This window comes from Microtus ochrogaster, chromosome 15 (genome assembly GCF_000317375.1).
Source record: "Microtus ochrogaster isolate Prairie Vole_2 chromosome 15, MicOch1.0, whole genome shotgun sequence".
NCBI classification, from domain to species: Eukaryota; Metazoa; Chordata; class Mammalia; order Rodentia; family Cricetidae; genus Microtus; species Microtus ochrogaster.
This window is the reverse complement of record NC_022017.1, coordinates 13,911,522-13,931,573: the sequence shown is the minus strand read 5'-3', so window position 1 is coordinate 13,931,573 and position 20,052 is coordinate 13,911,522. Positions and strand designations below refer to the sequence as shown.

The 20,052-nt window shown below is 55.8% G+C and overlaps 1 protein-coding gene across 3 annotated transcripts; it reads right to left on the bottom strand.

Moving 5' to 3' along the window:
* Positions 1-2,358: 2,358 nt before the first annotated feature.
* On the bottom strand, positions 2,359-19,417 carry Pdgfb (platelet derived growth factor subunit B). 3 transcript variants are annotated; one of them, XM_026782759.1, is made up of 7 exons: positions 18,435-19,417; positions 10,811-10,907; positions 8,624-8,713; positions 7,119-7,324; positions 5,939-6,083; positions 4,033-4,181; positions 2,359-3,731 (listed from the first exon to the last, which is right to left on the bottom strand). In XM_026782759.1, the coding sequence occupies exons 1-6, from the start codon at positions 18,498-18,500 to the stop codon at positions 4,057-4,059; spliced, it is 729 nt and encodes a 242-aa protein (XP_026638560.1). In that variant the 5' UTR covers positions 18,501-19,417; the 3' UTR covers positions 2,359-3,731; positions 4,033-4,056. The 3 variants fall into 3 exon arrangements, with proteins under 3 accessions (XP_026638560.1, XP_026638561.1, XP_005354242.1); XM_026782760.1 differs by having other exon boundaries at positions 19,066-19,417; XM_005354185.2 differs by having other exon boundaries at positions 19,312-19,417.
* Positions 19,418-20,052: the final 635 nt, after the last annotated feature.

Here is a 20,052-nt window from a genome sequence, read left to right as displayed (position 1 = left end):
AAATGAGGAGGTGGGTGGATGAATGGATGGATGCGTGAGTGGACAGGCAAGTGGGTAGGTGTGGGTATATCTGAATGACGGATTGGCGGGTGGATGGACAGGCAGATGGATAAGTGAGTACACAAATGGATGTGTATATGAACGAGTGGTGGATAAAGGATAAATGATGGGTAAATGGATGTACAGAGGGAATGTGTGAATGGTGAGTGGATGGATGGGTAGATAAATAGAAGAGTAGACAGCCAAATGAGTAAATGCACATATATATGAATGATGGATTGGTGGGTAGGTGGGCAGGCAGATGAGTGAATGAGTAGACAAGCAGATGTATATATGACTGATGGATGGGTGATGGAGGGGCCTCTACCTCAGCAGACTTGGAGTGAGATGACACTGGACACACATAGAAGGTATTGGACATGATCTCAGACTCCATTGGTCTCCCCAACAAGCAAGGGACTAGTGAGAAAGTGAAACCTCTTGTCAACAGTGGCACCCCGAGTCTATAGTTCTCCAGCCACTGAGTGCACTCATGCAGAAGTGCTGGCCTTTGGGGCAAACAACACTTCCTCCTTCCAAGAACAGACAATGACCTTCCCAGCAGTCTTTTCTGAGTGACTGCGACAGACACATCAGATACCTGTGAGATGCTAAAAAGAAGTGACTAGAGTAAGTCCTGTGGCTTTTCCTTGAAGTGTTACCATAGAGACAAGGGAGGCAGGAAGAGGATGCTGAGCTGGCACTCAGGAGGCAGAGGCAAGAAAACCTCTACAAGTTCAAGGCCAGCTTGGTCTACATAGTTGGACTCCAGGCCAGTCAGGGCTACGTAGTGAGGTTCTGTCCCAACCCTGCCCCTGCTCCCCCCAAAAAGAGAAACTACCTTCCTCAAAAGAAGAGTTGGGGGGGGAAGAGTGTTTTGGGGGGAAGAGGTTTTGGGGGAATTCCATTTTAGCGTGACAATTTGGGGGCCCACTAGGTCCCTGAAGGTCCACAGATTCAGTGTGTCTACCTGGCAAGAAACACAGGTAAGAGGACTGATCCAGACAGCGTTTCTGGAAAGTTCCTGCTATCATCCATGAAGTAGCCCAGCTGTTAGCAGCTGTCAAGATGTCTCATGCCCTGGGGCCAGCAGCTGTCTCAATTCCTATATCCTGCTGAGTCTCCTCCCACTCGCACGCCCCCCCCCCCCAAACCAGCACTGGCTTTGGTGTTTGGGAAACTGGATACTGGGAGTCCAGAGAAAGGGGTTCTACATCAGAATGTCAGGGTGGATAGGTGATTCTAGGCATTTCCCATAGCTCCACACACGGCCATGGGCTAGACCCAGGTTGGGACTCCGGATAGACTTAAATCATGTGGTTCTGGAAGCACTGGCAGGGACAGACACTTGTGGTAGGGCTCAAGGGGCAAGTGAACAAACTGAGTCGTAACAATGGAGCCTCTACCTCAGCCGAATGCCCGCCATGCCCTTGCACATATCAAGGGACACAGAGTCCAGCACTTCAGGGTCGTTGTCGTCTTCTTTTTTTTATCTTTTGTTTTTTTATCTTTCAAGACAGAGTTTCTCCGTAGCTTTGGAGCCTGTCCTGGAACTAGCTCTTGTAGACCAAACTAGCCTCAAACTCACAGAGATCTGCCTGCTTCTGCTTCCCAAGTGCTGGGATTAAAGACATGCGCCACCACCGCCTGGCCCAGAATATTTCTTTATAAACTGGCATCCAAGGCTCCATGGGAACAGAAGACTATATGGTTGGAGTGTTGCTCAGTGGGAGTCTGTGTGCCTAGCACATGCTGGGTCCCTCTCCAGTACCAAAAGAATAGGATGAAGAAATAGCACAGGACTCTAGGGCTGAACCCTGGCTGGCACCAATCCCTTCCCTTCCCTATGCCTGGCTTAAGGACACATAGCAGGTTTAGGGCTGCCCAGAACTTTGCCTTTTATGAATCCCACAGTCCCTCCAGGGCCTCCTCCAGTTCCCCACGTCACCCCTACAATGCAGGGGTTCCACATTCCCCTGGAGACTCCTGTTCAACAGATATCAATCTCTCCACAGGAAGAGATCCAGGGGTCCAGGGGTCAGGTCATGCTATGGAGCCAGAACCAACTCTCCCTCTCCCTGAGACAGGATTGCTCCTGGAGCCAGGCCAAAATATGCACGCGGGTAAGAGTGTCTGGGCACATGAGGATGCCCGGTGGTGCCTAGCCTCCCTGAATGAGAGGAACACAGAGCAAGCTGCTGGCGCATCCTGCCAATATAGAAAGGTTAATTGTCACACCAGATGCCAACAGACAGACTTCCGGAAGATTCGTTTGGTTTGGTTTCGTGGCTTTTTTTTTTTACAACTTTAAATATGGAATATAAATAAACTTTACATTTAAAAAATAAAAAGAAAGCCCCCAAAAATATAATCACCAACTTTACAAACTGAAGGAAGCGGACCTGGGAGGGGGAGGGAAAAGTGCAGGGGAAGTGGGGGGGGAGTGGGTGCGTCAACCCCAGTCCTCCTGAGGGCGCTATGGCTCTCCCTCTCTCTCCCGCTTCCAGTGTACAGCTAGCTTCCTGGAAGAAGCCATCAGGTAAAACCACAAAAGATCTGAGGGGCAATGTGCACGCAGGGAAGAGGGCAGCCAGGGCACCCCTCCCTTGGGGAGCTCCTAGCATCCCGCACCTGCCAGGAAGGGAACAGCTGAAGGAGGCAATAGGCAAAGACTGTGTTGCTCCCCCAGCACCTGAGGCTCATTCCGAGCTTCAGGCTGGGTCAGCGCGCACACAGCCAGTCTGCATAGGGCGTCAGTGTGAATTAAAACATGGCCTCCTTTCCTCAGAGGCTTGACCTACATCTGCCAGAAGGTCATAATAGACAAATCGGCCATGTTTAGGGTGTGAACAGAATTCTCCACATGCAGTGCCCATGTGCAATACACATCCCACACAACCTTACGTGGCTGTCTTGGCTGGAGAGGAATAAGACAGACAGGTCTCCTGCCCTAAGGGAAAATGGTAGGGTCGTTCAGAACCTCAATCAGGACCCAAGCACCCCTGGTGGAGCCGACTGAAGGGTACATGAGGAAGAAGACACAGAGCGGAGGTAGAGAAATGAAACAAGAGAGATGCAAAGGAGGTGGAAAGAGGCGGGGGATGTGGCCCAGGCCACAAGCACACTGCATCTCCAATCCATCAGAGAAGGCATGTGGCCACCTGCCCAGAGGAGTTCATTATCTTCCTTGATTTCATACTTATAAAATAAAAAGCCACTATGGGCTGAGGGGACAGGGAGAGATGAGTGGCAGATCCGGGTGCTGAGAGGTTTCCTCTAGTCTGTACTCCCCATGTGGTCCTGGCCACAGGACTACAAGGGACCCTAGCCTGCCTGAAAGTGCTCCCTGCTGGCTGGCCAGGGGTCCAGGAACCAGGCAGGACATGCAGAGGCTCTCAGACCAAATCCCAGGCTCCTGGGGCCAGTCCACAGTCCCCCGTGAGGCTCCCGCACACTTGTCCCACGTTCTTGGGGTCAAGGGAAGAAGCAGCATGGAATGGAGTCCTTTGTTTGCTTCTGGAGTCGCAGGACGGGCCGAAGGACTGTTGCTGGTGGAGGTGGCCGGGCACGCGGGATGAGGGAAGCACCATTGGCCGTCCGAATCAGGCATCGAGACAGACGGACGAGGGGAACAACATTATCACTCCAAGGACCCCATGGGGGCGATACAGCAAATACCATATTAAATAACCCTGCGGGTAGAACAGACAGACACAGGGTCAGAGATGGCTCAGGGGTTCCCTTGGTTCCTAGGACCCCATACCAAGAACAGGAACTGATGCTCCTACTTTCATGCTTCCAACAGACCCCAGGGCTGGGATGGGGGAGTCATGGGAACTGGAGTGGAAGGACAGACATCCTCTTCGGGAGGCTGAGAGGTAGTTAGGCAGAATGACTGGGTTGAAGGGAGCAAATATCCCTGCTGGCCCTCACCCCAAATCTAAGCCACAGCCACGGAGTATCTGAGCCTTGGCTTTCTGGCCAGGTCCTCACCTGCCCACACGCTTGCCGATGCCCCTAAGCTCCGAGGGTTTCCTTCAGTGCCTCCTTGTCGTGTGTGTGCTTAAATTTTCGATGCTTCCCTTTGAGGGGTCGGCGGACTCGCACCGTCCGAACAGTCACCCGAGTTTGAGGCGTCTTGGCTGCTCAGGAAGAAAAAGTGTTTGTCAGCATGGGATGGTCATGGGGTATTCTTCTTGTTGTGAGCCTTAGGGCTGGCTCAGGAAGAGGATGGGGAAGGTCAGGTCAGATTTTATGAGGTCAAAGCCAAGCCCGCTGCTCACCAGCTGTGTCTTCTGGGGATGTGACTGAACCTTTCTATGACTCAGTTTCTCTGAGTGAGGCAAGAGGATGGCCACCTCATGGGAAAGGGAGGTGGACTACATGACAGTATGCTGGCCAAGCAGTGCCTGACCCAAGAGGTTAGGTTTCAATGTGGCCCCAAGTCCTGTCACTGCCCAGAGATGGAGGGACATATTTTCCCACTTCCTGCAGGTGGCCTGGCCCCAGGTCCCTCAAACCCAACAGGAGGTCCTGTTGGTACCGTGTACCCATCAGGCACCTGTCTTCAGAGGATGGGCACAGCCCACTTTTGTACTTTGGTCACCCTGTCTCATTGTATGAAAAATCTGGCTAGAGAGGTCGCTTGGGGACTGGTCCTCTTGCACCACAGGTGTGGCTGTTCCCTCCAGCCACAGCTAGACTACAGGAAGATCAAGCAAGCTACCCAGGGAGCCTAGCTCCTACTCAGCGCTGCGAGGCCGGGTTCCACCACAGTACAGCATGAGTGGCAGCCCCTCCCCACTGGGAGCCTCTTGCTTCCCATCTCCCTGGCTAGCGTTCCTACTGAGACCTCTGCCACCAACCTCTGGTTCCTCTAGCCACAGGGTGAGGAGGAAGCCTCTGGGTTTCAAGCCAGAAACAGACTTTCTTTGGAGCTGGGCCTGTCACTCAAATTCCTGGGCACTCTGAGAAGCAGAATGGAGGGCTGGGCCACAACTTAGAAGGCGGTCAGCCCTGGGCCTGACCTGGACTCTTCCAGGGACTATGTGCCATGGGGAAGGTCACTTAACCACTCTGTGTCCACGTCTTTAAAGGACCCGTGACCTCCTAGGGCTGAGCAAGTGCATCGAAAGATGCCAGAACCCCAGCAACACCTGCGATGCACCCGATTCCACTATAAGCTCCTTTATTTTCTTTTTTTTAAAAAAATATTTATTTATTTATTATGTATACAATATTCTGTCTGTGTGTATGTCTGCAGGCCAGAAGAGGGCACCAGACCCCATTGCAGATGATTATGAGCCACCATGTGGTTGCCGGGAATTGAACTCAGGACCTTTGGAAGAGCAGGCAGTGCTCTTAACCACTGAGCCATCTCTCCAGCCCCAAGCTCCTTTATTTTCACAGTGGGTATTATTCATCCTACAGTGTTGGGGAAACTGAGGCAGAGAGCTATGTTTGCAGCCCTGGGATCTAACTGTGCTTCACACTTCCAACACTTGCTTGGACTGACAGTTCCTGGGAGCCCTGGTCTAGTCTGACTCTCAACAACATAGGCACACGTATGAAGTCAGAGGCTGACATCAAGTGTCCTCTTCGATTGCTCTTCACCTTATTTTCTGAGGCAGGGTCTCTCACTGAACTTGGAGGTCACCAGCAGCGAGGCTGGCATCTGATGATGCCCTGGTATCCACCCATCTCCACTTTCCCAGTGTGGGATGACAGACACAGCTACCGTGCCTGACCAGCCCGACCAGGGACTTAAACTCTGGTACTCCTGCTTGCTCAGCAAGCACTCTCCCCACTCTCCCCAGCCTCCTGACCCCTATTTAGAGACCCACCCTTTTCCCAGCTGTGGGCTGAGCCCCACAGAGCAGCCCCTAGGAAGGCAGTTTACCTCGCTGCTCCCGGGATGTCCCAGGGCTCCGAGTCACAGGCCGAGGGGTCACTATTGTCTCACACTTGCAGGCCAGGTGGTCCTCCAGGGTCACTGTGGCCTTCTTGAAGATTGGCTTCTTCCGTACAATCTCAATCTTTCTCACCTGGGGGACAGAACGAGCAAAACTCCCCTGTAGAAGCCACCTGTGCCGGAGCCGTCTCACAGGCCTGGCAGTCTTCTGCACTAGGTTCTTTCCTCGAAAGCCAAACGCCAGGCTTGTCTGCAGAGCCAGGGCTCTGGAGCAAACAATAGCAAGGCCTTGCCCTCGGTCCCTCTCAGAGCTTTTCCATCAAAACAAGCCCTTCGACCTAGCTGACCTGGCCTCAGCTTTGCTGTAGCAACCCCGTCCCCCCCATACCCTGACCCCCCAGAGTGGGAGAAAGGCATTTCCGGGTAGAGCATGAGTCCTGTGGGTCCTCATTCCTGGAGCGGAGCACTGGCCAAGGCCAGGGGCTGCAGCAGAGTGTGTGTGTGTGTGGGGGGGGAGATGGTTATCTGGAAGGAAGTGAGACAGGCCTTATCTAGAAGAGAGGCTGGAAGGGAGAAGGCAGCTGTCAGGTGTCTGTCCCTAAAGCTGGGGACAGGAGATATGGTGACAGTGGGTGGGGACGCATAGCATGTCATTCATTTGTAATCTGGGGCACAGCGAAAGGCCAGGAATGGAAGACAGGCAGGAGACTGGGCACAGGCCACAGGCAGACAGGAGAAAAGAGAGCATGGTCACGTAGTCAGGGCACTGGGGAGGGCTGGTGCTAAGCCTTGTACCGTGTGCCCAGGGAAACCTGAAAAGGGGAGGCTGACCCAGGGTACTGAGACCTGGTCTTGCAGTTAGAGATAGCTGACCTCCCTGTGCCCTGCCGGCTCCACAGGAGAGCAGGAGTCAGATGTTTGAAGACAGGAGCTCTGTGGGGTTGTGTCCCTGTAGAGCAGGTGACACTGGTCCACCACTTAGCATTGCACACCCAGCCACATTCTGTCTGCCTCTCAGTGACTACGGTCTGAGACGCCTAGGAGAAAGCGTGCATCCCGGAACACTCAGCAAAAGCCCTCCAACCCGCGGCCACTTGTCTGCTGCTGGGGCGGAGCCAGACTCGGGGCGGGGTCCGGCGCGGGGCGGGACGGGGCGGAGTCTGCGCACCTGCACTGGCCTCATCTGCACTTGCGAAGCCCGGCACTGCACGTTGCGGTTGTTGCAGCAGCCAGAACAGCGCTGCACCTCCACGCAGGGCGGCCACACCAGGAAATTGGCGTTGGTGCGATCGATGAGGTTCCGCGAGATCTGGAACACCTCTGTGCGCGTCTTGCACTCGGCGATTACAGCGGGCTCTGCGGCTGCCGGGGAACCTGAGGGTGGGGCGACAGAAGAGGCTGTCAGGAGGGAAAGTCTTCTTTTGAACCAACCCCCATCCTGACAGCCCTGAACTTGGGTAGATGGCTGGACCATCCTGAGCCTCAGTTTACATCATCTGACAACGAGGACAATGATATCTACCCCCAAGAAGCATGGTCAGGATCAGGCCAGATCATCCCGTGTGATCTTGTAAATGTTTAGTGCATGCCTGTCCCACCATCCTGGATCCCAATTGTTCAGATTCACACGGCTGTGTGATTGGCCCACCTGAGTCCTCACCCACTGTTAGCCTGCCGGCTTGCACTGGTCTTTTGTTGTCGTTTGTTGTTTTCATGATCAAACTATCCAGGATAGCGCTGACTGTCCTGGAGCTCACTCTGTCAACCAGGCTGGCCTCGAACTCACGGAGATCCGCCTGCCTCTCTGCTTCTGCCTCTGCCTCCAGAACGCTGGGATTAAAGGCTTGCACCACCAGCGCCTGGCTGTACCACCCTATTCTTATGTGACTCTTTCAAAGTCTCATCTGCCTCATCTGTGAAATGGGATAGCGGCAGAACAATGCCTCTCCCCTGAGCTGAGAGGAAGAGGGTGGGTGAAGCCTACAGCAAGTGCTCAGTCATCCCCAGAGAAAGGTTAGCAGATGGCAGTGGGGCTCGGGGACCTGCAGGATCTGCCAGCCACATCTCCAGGGACTTGGAAACTGTAGGTGGCTTCTCCAAGGCCTACAGATCTACTGGCTTGGTCTCTGCCAAGGAACAACCAGCAGTCCTAAGCTGGGCTTAGTGCCTCTGCACTAGGCCACAGTGTAGCCCTGAGCCACAGTGGACAGAGGACCCACCCAGAATACCTTGGGCTCAAGTGCGTCGAGTAAGGGCTCAGTCCTTCCATTCCAGTTTCCCCACCCTGGTTTCTAAGCCTTTGGAGTGGAACTGACTACATCTACTCCAGGGTTGGAGTGAGGAAGCGGTGAGTGCAAAGGCAAAGGCAGAGGTAGGCAGATCTCTGGGAATTTGAGACCAGTCTGGTTTACCTAGTGAGTTCCAGGCTAGCCAGGACTATGCACTAAAACCCTGTTTCAGAAACAAAAAGACCCAAGCCACTATATTTTAAAAGCACAGCATGGGGTACAGGGCATGGTAACTCAACTTCAAAGATGGCTACACGCCTCATTCAGTTCTTACAGTAGGGAAGGGATTTGGAAGGTGACCCCAATCCAGGACAGCTGTGTGCCCTGGTCTTCCTTCCCTGGATCCCACTCTTTGAAGGGCCACTATATGGACCTTCGGTTTTACCTAGGCTCCTCCTCCCTCGAGATGAGCTTTCTGGCTCGCCTCCAGAGTGGGCTCGGGTCATGTTCAGGTCCAGCTCAGCCCCATTTTCATCTGCAAGGGAAAGGAAGCATAGTCAGGCATGTTGGCCCAGGCTGCTACCACAGGACTGGGTTGAGGGTAGCATCTCTACACTCCGGGACCCCGCCCTTCGTGGTCTCAAAACCTGAGGTCCCTGGCCCTGAAGAGGCAACCAGGCAAAGCCTTGGGCAGCTGAATGGCTCATGGGGCTGGTGGGCCTGACTGCATCTTTGGGAGCCTCCAGCGAGATTTTAGCCCCATTTTTGGCCAGAACCCATGTCAATGGAGTTAAAAATAACCCTTCCCCTTTGCTACTGTCAGCGAACCCTCCTCGGCCTCCAGGGTGGAGCAGGGACCCAGAGCACTGGAGGCCAGTTCCCAGTGCCCTCCAAAGCGTTCCCATAGGAAGTGCTGGTTGGAGAAATTCCCAGAATCCCCTCGGGGCTAGCAGGCCCAGTACAGCCTGCTGGAGCCTTGGCAATGGCCCTACTGGTCTGGAGAGAAAGGGTGGAGAGGGAAGGGGGTGGGAGGGCCTGCGCCAGGCACACTAGGCCGGCTCTCTCCCCAGCTTTCATCTTTCTGGGCTTCTCTTCCTGTCACTAGCTGAAGTTCCCTTCTCTAAGCTTGAGTCTGCTACCAGCTCTCCTTGGTGACACCTCCACCCACACACCTCGCTGCCCTGAGACATTGGCCTGGGCTGCCCACTCTTCCTAGGATGGCAGGGTGGTGAGAAGGCTTTGAACTTGATCCTGATGGTAGATAGCCCCTCTTGTCTCTCAGTGGTGAGGATCAGCAAATGAACTGAGGGATGCTGGAGACAAGCCTCTGCCACCTCCTTATGGCACCTGGGGGGACCATATTATCTTCCCCAGCCGGCTGGTCCCATCAAAGGCAAAGGCTTCTGCCAGCTGCCGCCCTATCTAGGATTCCAGGGGTCCTGCAGATCGCCAATGACTGATTGGTCTGCTTTGTCCAGCCCAACAGTGTTAACCACGTCAGCCTGTCTGTCTGTCCCTTATTCTCTTTCTCACTGCATCTCTGGAATGCCCCTGGTGGGGACGAGAAAGGGAGAGATGTACTTTGTGGAAAGGTTAAGTTGATTAGGAAAAAATAGCCACATGGTTGCCTCGAAACAGACCTGCTATTGAAAACCTCACATTCAAGATCCCGACCCCCACCAGGGGTGTGGAGGGGCTGCCCGAGCTGGGCAGCAGAGCGCCTTGGAAAGAAACAGCAAGATGGCTAAATTTGGAAGTTGCCCCATTGTGTGGCCAGGGCTGGTCAGCCGGGCACGGGTGGGAGACATCGGGTGGGGGCCCTAGTGAACAATAGGGGGGCCCAGTTGGGCCCCCTCCTGCCTGCCTTGCCACCCCCCAGCCCAGGCAGTATTGAAAGGGCCCGGGAATGCTTTTGAGAAGGAGCCAGGGGCCCAACGGAGAGAGGAAACAAAGGCAGGAAATGCTGTTCCCCCGTAGATAGCGTCTGGGCAAGAATTACAAAGTGACAAAGAGACAGGACCCCAGAGGGACAAGGGCCCGCGGGTGCGTGGGGGGTGGGGGCTGGGGGGCTGCTGAACAGGGCTCTAGGGACCAGGCCAGAGGTCAGAATAGAATGGAATTTGCTCTGAAGACTGCATTTATAAATACATTCCCAGCCCAACCCGCCGGCCCCCGCCACGTGTGTGCCACCAAGCACGTGCCCATTCGCCCAGTGCACTCTTGGGCATGGGCAGGGCTGCCAGCTGGTCTTGGCCAGGTGTCCCCAGGGGACCTTGTCGACCAGGCCCTGGGCCAGAGGGGCAGGGAGATGTCTTCTATAGCTCCACCCTCTTCACCTGGATAGGTATTTAGTACATGCCCTGAGTGCTTTCTCTCTGCCCGCCCTGCTCCAGGGACCCCACCCTCTGCACCAAGCCAGAGTCACACGTGGGTGCTGCTTCTGCCACACCCCATGTCCCAGGTACCAACCCGTCGACCTGCTCTGCCCTGCCCTGGGTAGGTGCGGTCAGGCCTTCACTGGGATGTGCCACGGATCTAGTTCCCTGATGTCAAGAGGGGTGTCCCTGCCTGCCCCTCCCCACTCTCCCAAGCACCCATGGAGGCTGAGGTTCTGGAGGAGGATGCGATTTACCTACGGAGTCTCCATGCAGCAGGCGCTGGAGGTCATCAAAGGAGCGGATGGAGCGGTCACTCAGCATTTCATAGAGTTCCTCTGGAATGGGGTCCCCCTGTTGGGCAGACACCAGGAACTGAGTAAACTGGGGTGAAGGGCTCACCAGGCATGGCTCTCTTACCAACCACATGCTTTCTCTTGCACAGAGTTCCTACGAGGCCCCTCTGTCCCCAGCAATAGGCAGTAAGGCTGGAGTAGGTGGGATGCGAGGCTGAGCCAGGAGCAGAAGCCCAAAGGCTTAAAGAGCTAAATCCAGACTGAGATGCCCCACCCCAGCCCTCCACGGTATCCAGACTTGCCCCCAGCTCCAAGGCTTGTCTACATCTGTCTCCCCCATCAGATCACAGGTCCTGGAGAAACTCCAACAATCTCACTTCTCGGTACGCTCCCTCCACACCTGGTAGCTAAGACATGCACGCCATATGTGCAGGGGCCCCCAAACCCAGTGTGAGCAGAGGCTTCATGCAGACAATGACAGTGAAGTGTGTTCTCCAGCTCCCCGCGCCCCCCGCCAGCCCAAGAGATGCTTAATAATGCTTGCTGAGTTGTGAGGTCTCAGAAGGCTGTGTGCCCCAGTGAAACCAACGTAGTCCCTGCCAAAGAGGAAACAAGGGAATCCTCAGGCCCAACCGGGGAACCTGAGCGCTTACCCATGCATGCCCCATGCCCAACCAAACGCTATTTTTAGAGTCCCTCTGGCCTGTCACCAAACACTTGAAACTTAGTTAGAACCTTAACAGGCCTCACTACAAGCCAGCTTCCTCCGGGGAAACCACAGGTCCCACAATCACATCATACAGCTGGAGACAGAGGTCACCGCCACATCGCCACAGCTCCAGGAGTCTCAAGAGCCTGGTGCCAAAGGCTACAAGAGGTGAGGGCAGAGGGGACTGGGAAGTGTCCTCAAATAAGGAGCAAAGGAAGGATGCAAGATGCCAAGGCATGTCTAAAGGCTGTGGCCACGATGAGTGCACACGCATGTGGTACATACATACATGCAGGCTTGTGACAAGACCATGCAGTTTGAGAGAAGCTCTGGGAGGACTAAGGCACTCTGTGCCTCAGTTTCCCTGGACTGAGAAGTGAAGAAGCCCTGCCCTGTGTTCACTGAACCATGCTGGGACCTACGCTTTGAGTACTAAGCACAGGAGTGTGGGTGTGTGTCTGTGTGATGTGTGTGTGTGTTTGAGCATGGGGTTTGCTGCTCTCTCACTGTCTAAGGTGGAAAAGAAGCTCTTGCCCCTGGCCAGCTGGGGGAATCTCCTCAAAAGCTGCATGTCTGAGACACTTGTTGAGAGCCAGGTGCATGATGCCCCGTGCCCACCTATGTCCCAAGCTTCTCTGGAGGCAAAGGCAAGATCTCTTTTTTGTGTCAACCTGAGGCAAGTTGATTGTGAAGAAGGAACCTCAATTGAGAAAAAGTTCCTATCAGACTGTGGGCAAGCCTGGGGGGTATTTTCTTGATTGGCTGACTGATTGATTGATGTAAGAGAGCCCAGATCCCTGTGGGTGGGTGGGACCACGCCTGGCCTGGTAGACTTGTGGCCTATAAGAAAGCAGGCTGTCAAACCATGAGGAGCAAGCCAGTAAGTAGCCCGCCCTCCATGGTGTCTGCTTCAGTTCCTGCTTCCAGGTTCCTGCCCTGCTGGTCGGTGCTGTGGAACTGCAAGCTGACATAGATTTTATCCTCCCCAAGTTACTTTTGGCCATGGTGTTATCATACAAGCAAAAATCTAAAGCAGTTTGCGTTTGCTTTTTTTTTTTTTTAAAGACATGGTACTATGCTGCCCTAGCTGGCTAGCATGAAACTCAAAAATAGACTAAGATAGCCTTGAACTCAACGATTCACCTGCCTCTACTAAGTGCTGAGATTAAAGATGTGAGTATGCCTAACAGGAAGATCGTTTGAGGCCAGGAGTTCCAGGCTAGCCTGGGCACCATAGAGAGACCCAGTCTCACTTAACACAAAACAAAACAGAAACACCTTGTAGTCCTTGACACTTGCGGTAATGTTTAGAAAATATTCCTCAGGGATTCAGTCATACCCACCTCTGGTCCCCCATGTCAACCTAGTAAGTAGAGGATACAATCTGGGGGCTGGAGGAGGGGCCATAACTCCTGAAATCTGGCTCCTGGGACCCCGTTTGTCATCTGGGTCATTTTGTTCAATCATGGAGTTTATGAACCTGCCTGGTATCCTGGGGATGTCAGGAGTTTGAAGGAGAAGCTGGGGTGAGGACAGGGGCTTGGTGGCCTATAGTGTCCACAACTTCACAGTTGGGCACAGATGTTCAACGCTGGTCTAGAGAAGGCCACTGCCCCCGGTTCTGTCAAACTCAGAACTGGTATTCAAAAGACTTGGATTCCTTCCTCACCCCGCTACCATCTGCAGTGCGACTTCCAGCGGGCCACTGCCTCTCTCTGGTTTGGGCTCTCATCTATGAACTGAGGGTGTTAGAAGACATTGGATTGCGTTCTAGTTCTTCCTGGGGGTGGCAGAAGGAGCAGACGCTAGCCGGAGCCAGGATGTGTAAGGTGGCTTGCTTGCCCAAGAGAATGAGAAGTGAGTGGTGGCTCAATCAGCCCTGGGGGGTACTTCTGCCAGGATCTCCTTGTCCACTCAAGGGCTGGCTGGAGCTGCCAGTGAGGCAAAGCAAGCTGAACCCTGAACAGACCAAGTGAACACCTAAGGCTTCAGTCCACCAGGCAAAGGAATCCATCACATGGAGACAAACGCGCTCCTGAACCCCAGATGGAAGCCGTGGAGGTGCAAAAGCACTCCGCTCAGTAAACACTGGTATTCATCCCTTTCTCTCCAATGCTTCCCTCAGGTGTGGTCCTTCAAGCCAGGCACTGACCAAACAAAATGCATCACGAAGTGCAGTCCTGAGGCCAGCGTTATCATTAGCCCCATATTCCAGACGGGAGAACCGAGGCTAAGAGAAATTAATCCACAGTCACAAGTCTAGATGACTAGTCAGTGGCAGAGGTGGGTCCCTCCAGGGCCATAGCATGCCTACCTGCTCCTGGCCCACCAGAAAAGGTTCAAACATACTTCCCTTCTCTTCTGACGATGCCACTGGACCCAGCTCATTTGAGATTCCTGCTGTTTCCCTTGTCCCTATCTCTCTCCTTTTTGGTTTTTCAAGACAGTCCTGGCTGTTCTGAAACTCACTTTGTAGAGCAAGCTGGTCTCAAGCTCACTGAAATCCGTCTGCCTCTACTTCCCGAGTGCTTGGATTAAAGTCATGCTCTTCTTACAGCAATGGTCACAATTACACATTGTTATCATCTGAAGACATTTTTGGTGGTCATGGCTAAAGACAGGCTGCTAGCATCAGTGGGTGGTGATTGTGATGCTATTCACCATCCCACAGTATGAAGGATGTCACGAAGGATACAGTATCACTGGTCCCAAATACCAACAGTACCAGAGGTGAAAAACCCACAATAGAGGAGTCAGGGCTCCCCATATAAAGGGAACCATGGTGCTCAGAATAAATCATCAAAAACCTTACTTTCTGCTGGACGTAACAGCACAGGCCTATAATCCCAGCTGCTTAGAAGGCTGAAGACAGGATTGCAAGTTCAAGGCTTCCCTGGGCTAAAGGATAAATTCAACGTCAGCCTGGGCTATGAAACAAATTCAAAGGCCATCCTGGGGGCACTTAGCAATACCCTGTCACAGAATAAAAGCAAAGAAAGGGCTTTGAGTGCGCCCACTGGCAGAACAATTGCCTAGCGTTAGTGAGTCCTGGGTTCAGTCTGAGGAAGACTGACAAAGAAACAAACTGTATCTTTCTCCCTTAAGTAGAGTTAACCACAACTAGCCCTGAAGTCCCTGGTAAGTGTAACTGTACAGAGCAAAGCAGCCCCGAATTAAGGGCATTTAAGGAGATGTTATTGCTTTCATCACCAATTCTTTCATATGGCTCCCTAAGAGCAGCATGACACTCGTGGGCCAGACAATCACAATACTTTCTAGGATGGTGCCTGGTGGGTGGAGAGCTGCCGTCCCCAGGACAGAGTGTGACTTTGTCCTATCTCCCACGCTGGGCAACAGGAAATGGAACCTAGCTCCACGTTGACACTACCAGGTGCTCTGTGGGCTGGTGGGTCTCTTCTGGGACCAGAGGTATGAACAGTTAGCCTGAGGTCCACTCCAGGATGCTGTCAGAGTCTGTGTGTGTTCTGCCACAGGTTCTGGAAGCCTCTAAGTGGGCACCCACAGACTCCCCCATACACAGTAAAGGACACCTGACAGCTTGAAGAAACTGCCCCAGGTCTCAGGCCTGGGGCTCCTGGTAGGACAAGGGTGTGGCGTGGAAGCAGTTGGGGCTAAGCCAGTCTGGCAGTCAAGAGAAACAGCCTCCTCCCTGCCCTGCCCCCAAAGCCAGCTGCAGGAGGCACGAGCAAGCGTGAGGCCAGGTGAGTTACCTGCTCCCAGCCAGGCTGGCAGATCAAAAGGGCTTGTACCCCACCCTCCACCTGGGCCCCAGCACAGCACACACATACACACACAGGCAGACATGTACTCCAGTCTGCTGCCACTGCAGTGAGGGAGATGGGCTCTCTGCCCAGCACCCAGGGCGTTGTCTGTGGCTGGCAGAGGCAGAAGCTGACGAGGCCTCCTAGGGCCTGCCTGACTTGCGTCTCATGCCGTATTTAGACGAGATGGCAAAGAAGAGCTCTTTGAAGAAGCCCTTTCTGGGTACAATATAGATGTCTTTTGGAGCCAGATTTTCTACCCAGCAGTTCCCTTCCTGGTTCCTGGGATTACCTTCTCTCTCCCTTGTCCATCCCCCGCCCCCCGCCCTTCCTGCCGCTGTTCCTGCATCCCAGCCCAGTCCACTAGCCTCCCCTACCTCTGCTAGAGCAAGAGAAAAAAAAAATGTCAAAGCTGGAAGAAAAGGACCCGTCTTAAGGATGTGCCTGCCACCCTGGTGGCCCATTGCAATCACTGCCTCCCACCTCAACTCAATGGGAGCCAGTTCCCGTTATTTGTAAACTAAATGAGTCCAACCTGCTCCATATTTTAGGTGAGGGAAACTGAGGCCCAGCCTGCTTTTCCTTCATTGTCTTTCTACCTCAGTCCTCCCTGCCGACAGTCCAAGTCCCAAGACAGAGAAAGTGTATTGGAATACCTCACCATGGGGGAGGGGCAGGGAGCCCACTCCACCATTCATGGTTCTTTCCACACTCCTTTGGTGATTGTGCAGGCTACAAGTACTCCACTAACACAGCGGGAATCAAGACAAAAATCCCTCTGGCGCAGTGTGCAGTTCATGGGAGAAAGCAGGGAACAACTAAAAGTTGAAAAGTTGCCCTAGTCAGGTATGATAGTGCATACCTGTAACTCTAGAGGTGGCGGTAGGAAGATCAAAGGTTCAAGGCCAGCCCCACATACACAGTGAGTTGGGGGGTAGCCTGGACTACACGAGACCTTGTCTCAAATAAAATATCGGAAAGAAAATATATCACAGAAAAAGCATCAAAAAGAGGGAGGAGCCGGGCAGTGGTGGCGCACACCTTTAATCCCAGCACTCGGGAGGCAGAGGCGGGCGGATCTCTGGGAGTTTGAGGCCAGCCTGGTCTACAAGAGCTAGTTCCAGGACAGGCTCCAAAACCACAGAGAAACCCTGTCTCGGGGAAAAAAAAAAAAAAAGAGGGAGGACATCATGAACCCAGAGAGAACACCTTGAATTGATTCCTCCACACAGGCACTCACTTCCTGCCTCTTGCCTTCAGGCCTCCGGAATCTATCTGACCTTGACTTTCACAATTCCGGGCAGGGGGATTCCAGCAAGTGGGTTTCCCCACCCCCCTATGGGCATTAGGAAGCCAGAAAAAGACTGGGTTGGTGGCTCTGGGGCCCCACCACTCTTTCCCGGCAGAAGGGTGCTGAGGCAGACAGATTGTCACATGACAGTCACCTTCTGGGAAGCTAGCTCAGCTGAGAGAGAAGAGGCCTCGGCAGCCTTTTCAGACTCTCCTCCAGCCTGCTTCCAACACCTAGACCTCCCTCTAAATACAGCCAACTTCGGGGTCACCTCCAGAAGCAAGCCCCTCCTTCTGTCTCCCTGTTTGCCTGGGCTGGCCCTATGGGGACAGAGTCCTCAGAATTTCAGTACTCCTCATAGTTATCAGGGAAAGTCAACTGCAAAACGCAGTGCAATTGCGGTCCCAGAAGCGTCTATGGAGGAGCAAGGATGAGCTTCTGAGCTGCAGCCTCATTCCCAAATGCGAATATTCACAGCAGTGGTGGAGTGCTCCTGGAGGAAGCTGGGCTGGTTAAGACGGCCTGGGAAGCCGCATTCAGATGTTACAAATCCAGCACGGCCCCTGCCAGGATAGACAAGTAGGGAGGGTGTAGGGAACACACTAGGTAGGCTGCGTCCTTTATGTCTTGGAGGGCAAATGGGTGCTTATTTGAAATGAAAAATGCTTGGCTATCCCAGCACTCTAGGGTCACGCCAACGTCACTATCGGCCATCACCATCGGTTACATAGGGGTGGTTGAAAAACCGTTACAGAGAGGCAAAGTTTGAGGGATACCAAGCTGCTCTAACCAGGCCAAAAAAATGGGTGCTGCAGAGCCCAGATCAGGATCTGGGATTGTCCCTTCCTCCTTAGATCCCCCCCAGGAAGGAAATGGGATGGCTACAGAGGCGGTGAGGTGCCAGGGCCCACGGCGAGCCCACCTGTTGCGTGGGGACGGGCACCTGGCACTAAGTGTACAGAGGGGCTGTGCGTGCCTGTGTGCGTGCGTGGGTGTGTGAGCGCACGTGTACTCGGGCCGCGCGCGCGTGTGTCCCGCGTGTGCACGGGCGTGGCGGCGGGCGCGCGACCTGGCTGCCTTAGTGCGTGCCCGTCGCTCTGCGCGCCCGCCCGCGGGAGCGCAGCATCGCCTCCGGCCAGGAGTGTGCATGCGTGGGGTGAGTGAGCGAGTCGGGGGCCGGGCGGGGTGGGCTGCAGAGAGCAGCCGCGGGGCGCCGCCGTTCTCAGGACGCCCTGGCACTGGGCCAGCCCCCAGGTCCCCACGGCGCGGCGAGGCGGCAGCTGGGGCCTCCCGGCGTCCCCCTCCCCAACAGCTGGCCTCACCCCGGGGGGCTGCAGGCGGACCGGGGAGGGGGCGTCGCGAGGGGCCTGCTGCGGCCGGGCCATGCCCAGCTTGCTCTCTTTCGGGCTCCGGCCGCGGGGGGCGGCCGCGGAAGGGCGGAGCCCCCAGGGCGGGCGGCCGGCGGCCCTCGAGGAGTCCCAAGAACAAAAGGAGACGGGGACGGCTCCTCCGTGGTCAAAACAACCTGCGCTGGCGGCGGCCCAAGGTCGGGCCGCGGCCTCGGAACCCTCCGCCTTAACCCCTTCCCTGCCGCCGCCGCCGCAGCCTCTGCCCTGCGCTTGGCTGCGGACGACCGGGCTGGCCTTGCCCGCAGCCTACTAGGTGCGGGCTCTGGACCTCAGCGGGCGGAGGCGGGACGGGCCCGGGCCACGCCGCTTTCCCGGCCCTCGCCCCGCTCCAGCTCGCGCCTCCTCCTGCCCCGCCCCTTTCCCACCTGGATTCCCGGTAGACTTGCCAACTCACTGCTACGTGAGGCTGGGAGGGGTAGGGGCACCGAGCCGACCTGATCGCTCCCGCAGACGTTTCCATACCCCACCTCCCTTGCAGCTAGGCTTCTGCAGGCGCGCGCTCCGCAGCCTGCATGCGGGGGAGAGAGGTGCTTCCTCTCGCAGGGCGCCGGCGCAGGTATGGCCGGGCCTCACACACACACCGCCCCTGGGGCTGGATTCCTTAAGAACTCTCCCCCCTCCTCCCCCGCGCGCGCGCCCCAGTCCTGTCTGTACTCCAAGCGTCTGAACCTACTGTATGTCTGTCTGCCTGTCTCTCTAGTGTCTCTGTCTCTCTCTGGGCCCCAAGATACAAGGTGCTTTTGGACCGTCCAGCACGACCCCGAGGTGCCCACCCTAGCCCAGAGCAGAAGCTTGGGTGGGACCAGAACGCTCTCCAAAGGTCTCCGTGGATATCCTGAGATCGAGGGCGCACACCACTAGGGCAGGCCGGGTCCTGGGCAGAACCAAAGCCCACGCTGGTTCCAAATGGACTCAGGAGATCGCGATGTCTTAGGCACCCTAGATACCACCCCACCCCTTCTCCCCTGGCCGGGAAGGGGCTTAAGAGCTCTGGCTTGTGAGGCAGAAGGCAGGGCAACACACACCTCCCAGGACGCCACGGAGGTTTAGGGATCTAGGTTGGTCTCCTGTAAAGAGAAACCCACCGCTGTCTCATCATAGATTGCAGAACCCTGGACCTGGCCTCCCAGCCCTTGGGGCCACCCAGTGCCCGGCGCCTGGCTCACGGGCTGCGGGGCTCCAAAGTTCACTGCAGGGAGAGGAGGGGGCGGCCAGGCGTGGGGGCTGGGACGGCTAGGGAAGGATCCAGCCCCGGCGCCGTCGCAACTCACCTCGGCGCTGACCAGACGCAGGTAGCAGCAGAGAGGCAGGAAAAGCGCCCAGCAGCGATTCATGCCGACTCCGGGCCCGGCCCCGCGGGGCCCCGGACGCGTAGACGGAGCGCGCCGCCCCCGCGGCCAGGGTTGGGGGCTGGGGAGGAGGGTGGGCTCCGCTCGGGTCCGCCGCGATCAGGCTCTCAGGCCGCTGCAGCCGCCGCCGTGGCTCACCCGCATGGCCCCCGGGCGCCGCCGCCCCCGGCCCCGGCTCCGTCGCTGGGGGGCTGGGGAGGACCTGGACACGGGACCAGGGTCCGAGGCCGCTACCTGGGCGGATCCCGAGCCCACGCGAGCATCCACGGCCGGGGGGCTGCGTCGCGAACCAGCCAAGGCGTCTAGCCGTGTGGGGGCGCGCAGGGGACTCCAACCTCCGAGAGGAAAAGAAACACGACAGTCGATGGTTCGTCTTCACTCGCCTGCTAAAGGCGTGTTCCTCTGCCCGCTGGCTTAGCTTTTTTGCAACATTTTTTGGAAAGGCTTCCCAGATCAGAAAGCGCAGGGCTGAGCACCTCCAAGCCCAGGTCTCCCCCAAAAAACTTTTTTCCAAAGTTGGCTTTGCAGCGGCGGCCCAAGCACCCGGGCAGGGAGAGGTGCAAACTCCCGCCCGGGCCGGGTGGCGGGGCGGGAGCGTGTGCGCCCTGGCGCGGGGCCCAAGCGGCGGGCACGGCTGCTCCGAGCGCGCGGCGCGCCCGCTGC

Coding starts and splice junctions, on each gene's coding strand:
- Pdgfb (XM_026782759.1), bottom strand. CDS start 18,500: ATGGAAACGTCTGCGGGAGCGATCAGGTCGGCTCGGTGCCCCTACCCC. Junction 7,325..8,623: donor TCGAGGGAGGAGGAGCCTAG/GTAAAACCGAAG, acceptor CCCCACCCTCAG/GTTCCCCGGCAGCCGCAGAG. Junction 4,182..5,938: donor GACATCCCGGGAGCAGCGAG/GTAAACTGCCTT, acceptor CTTCCTGAGCAG/CCAAGACGCCTCAAACTCGG.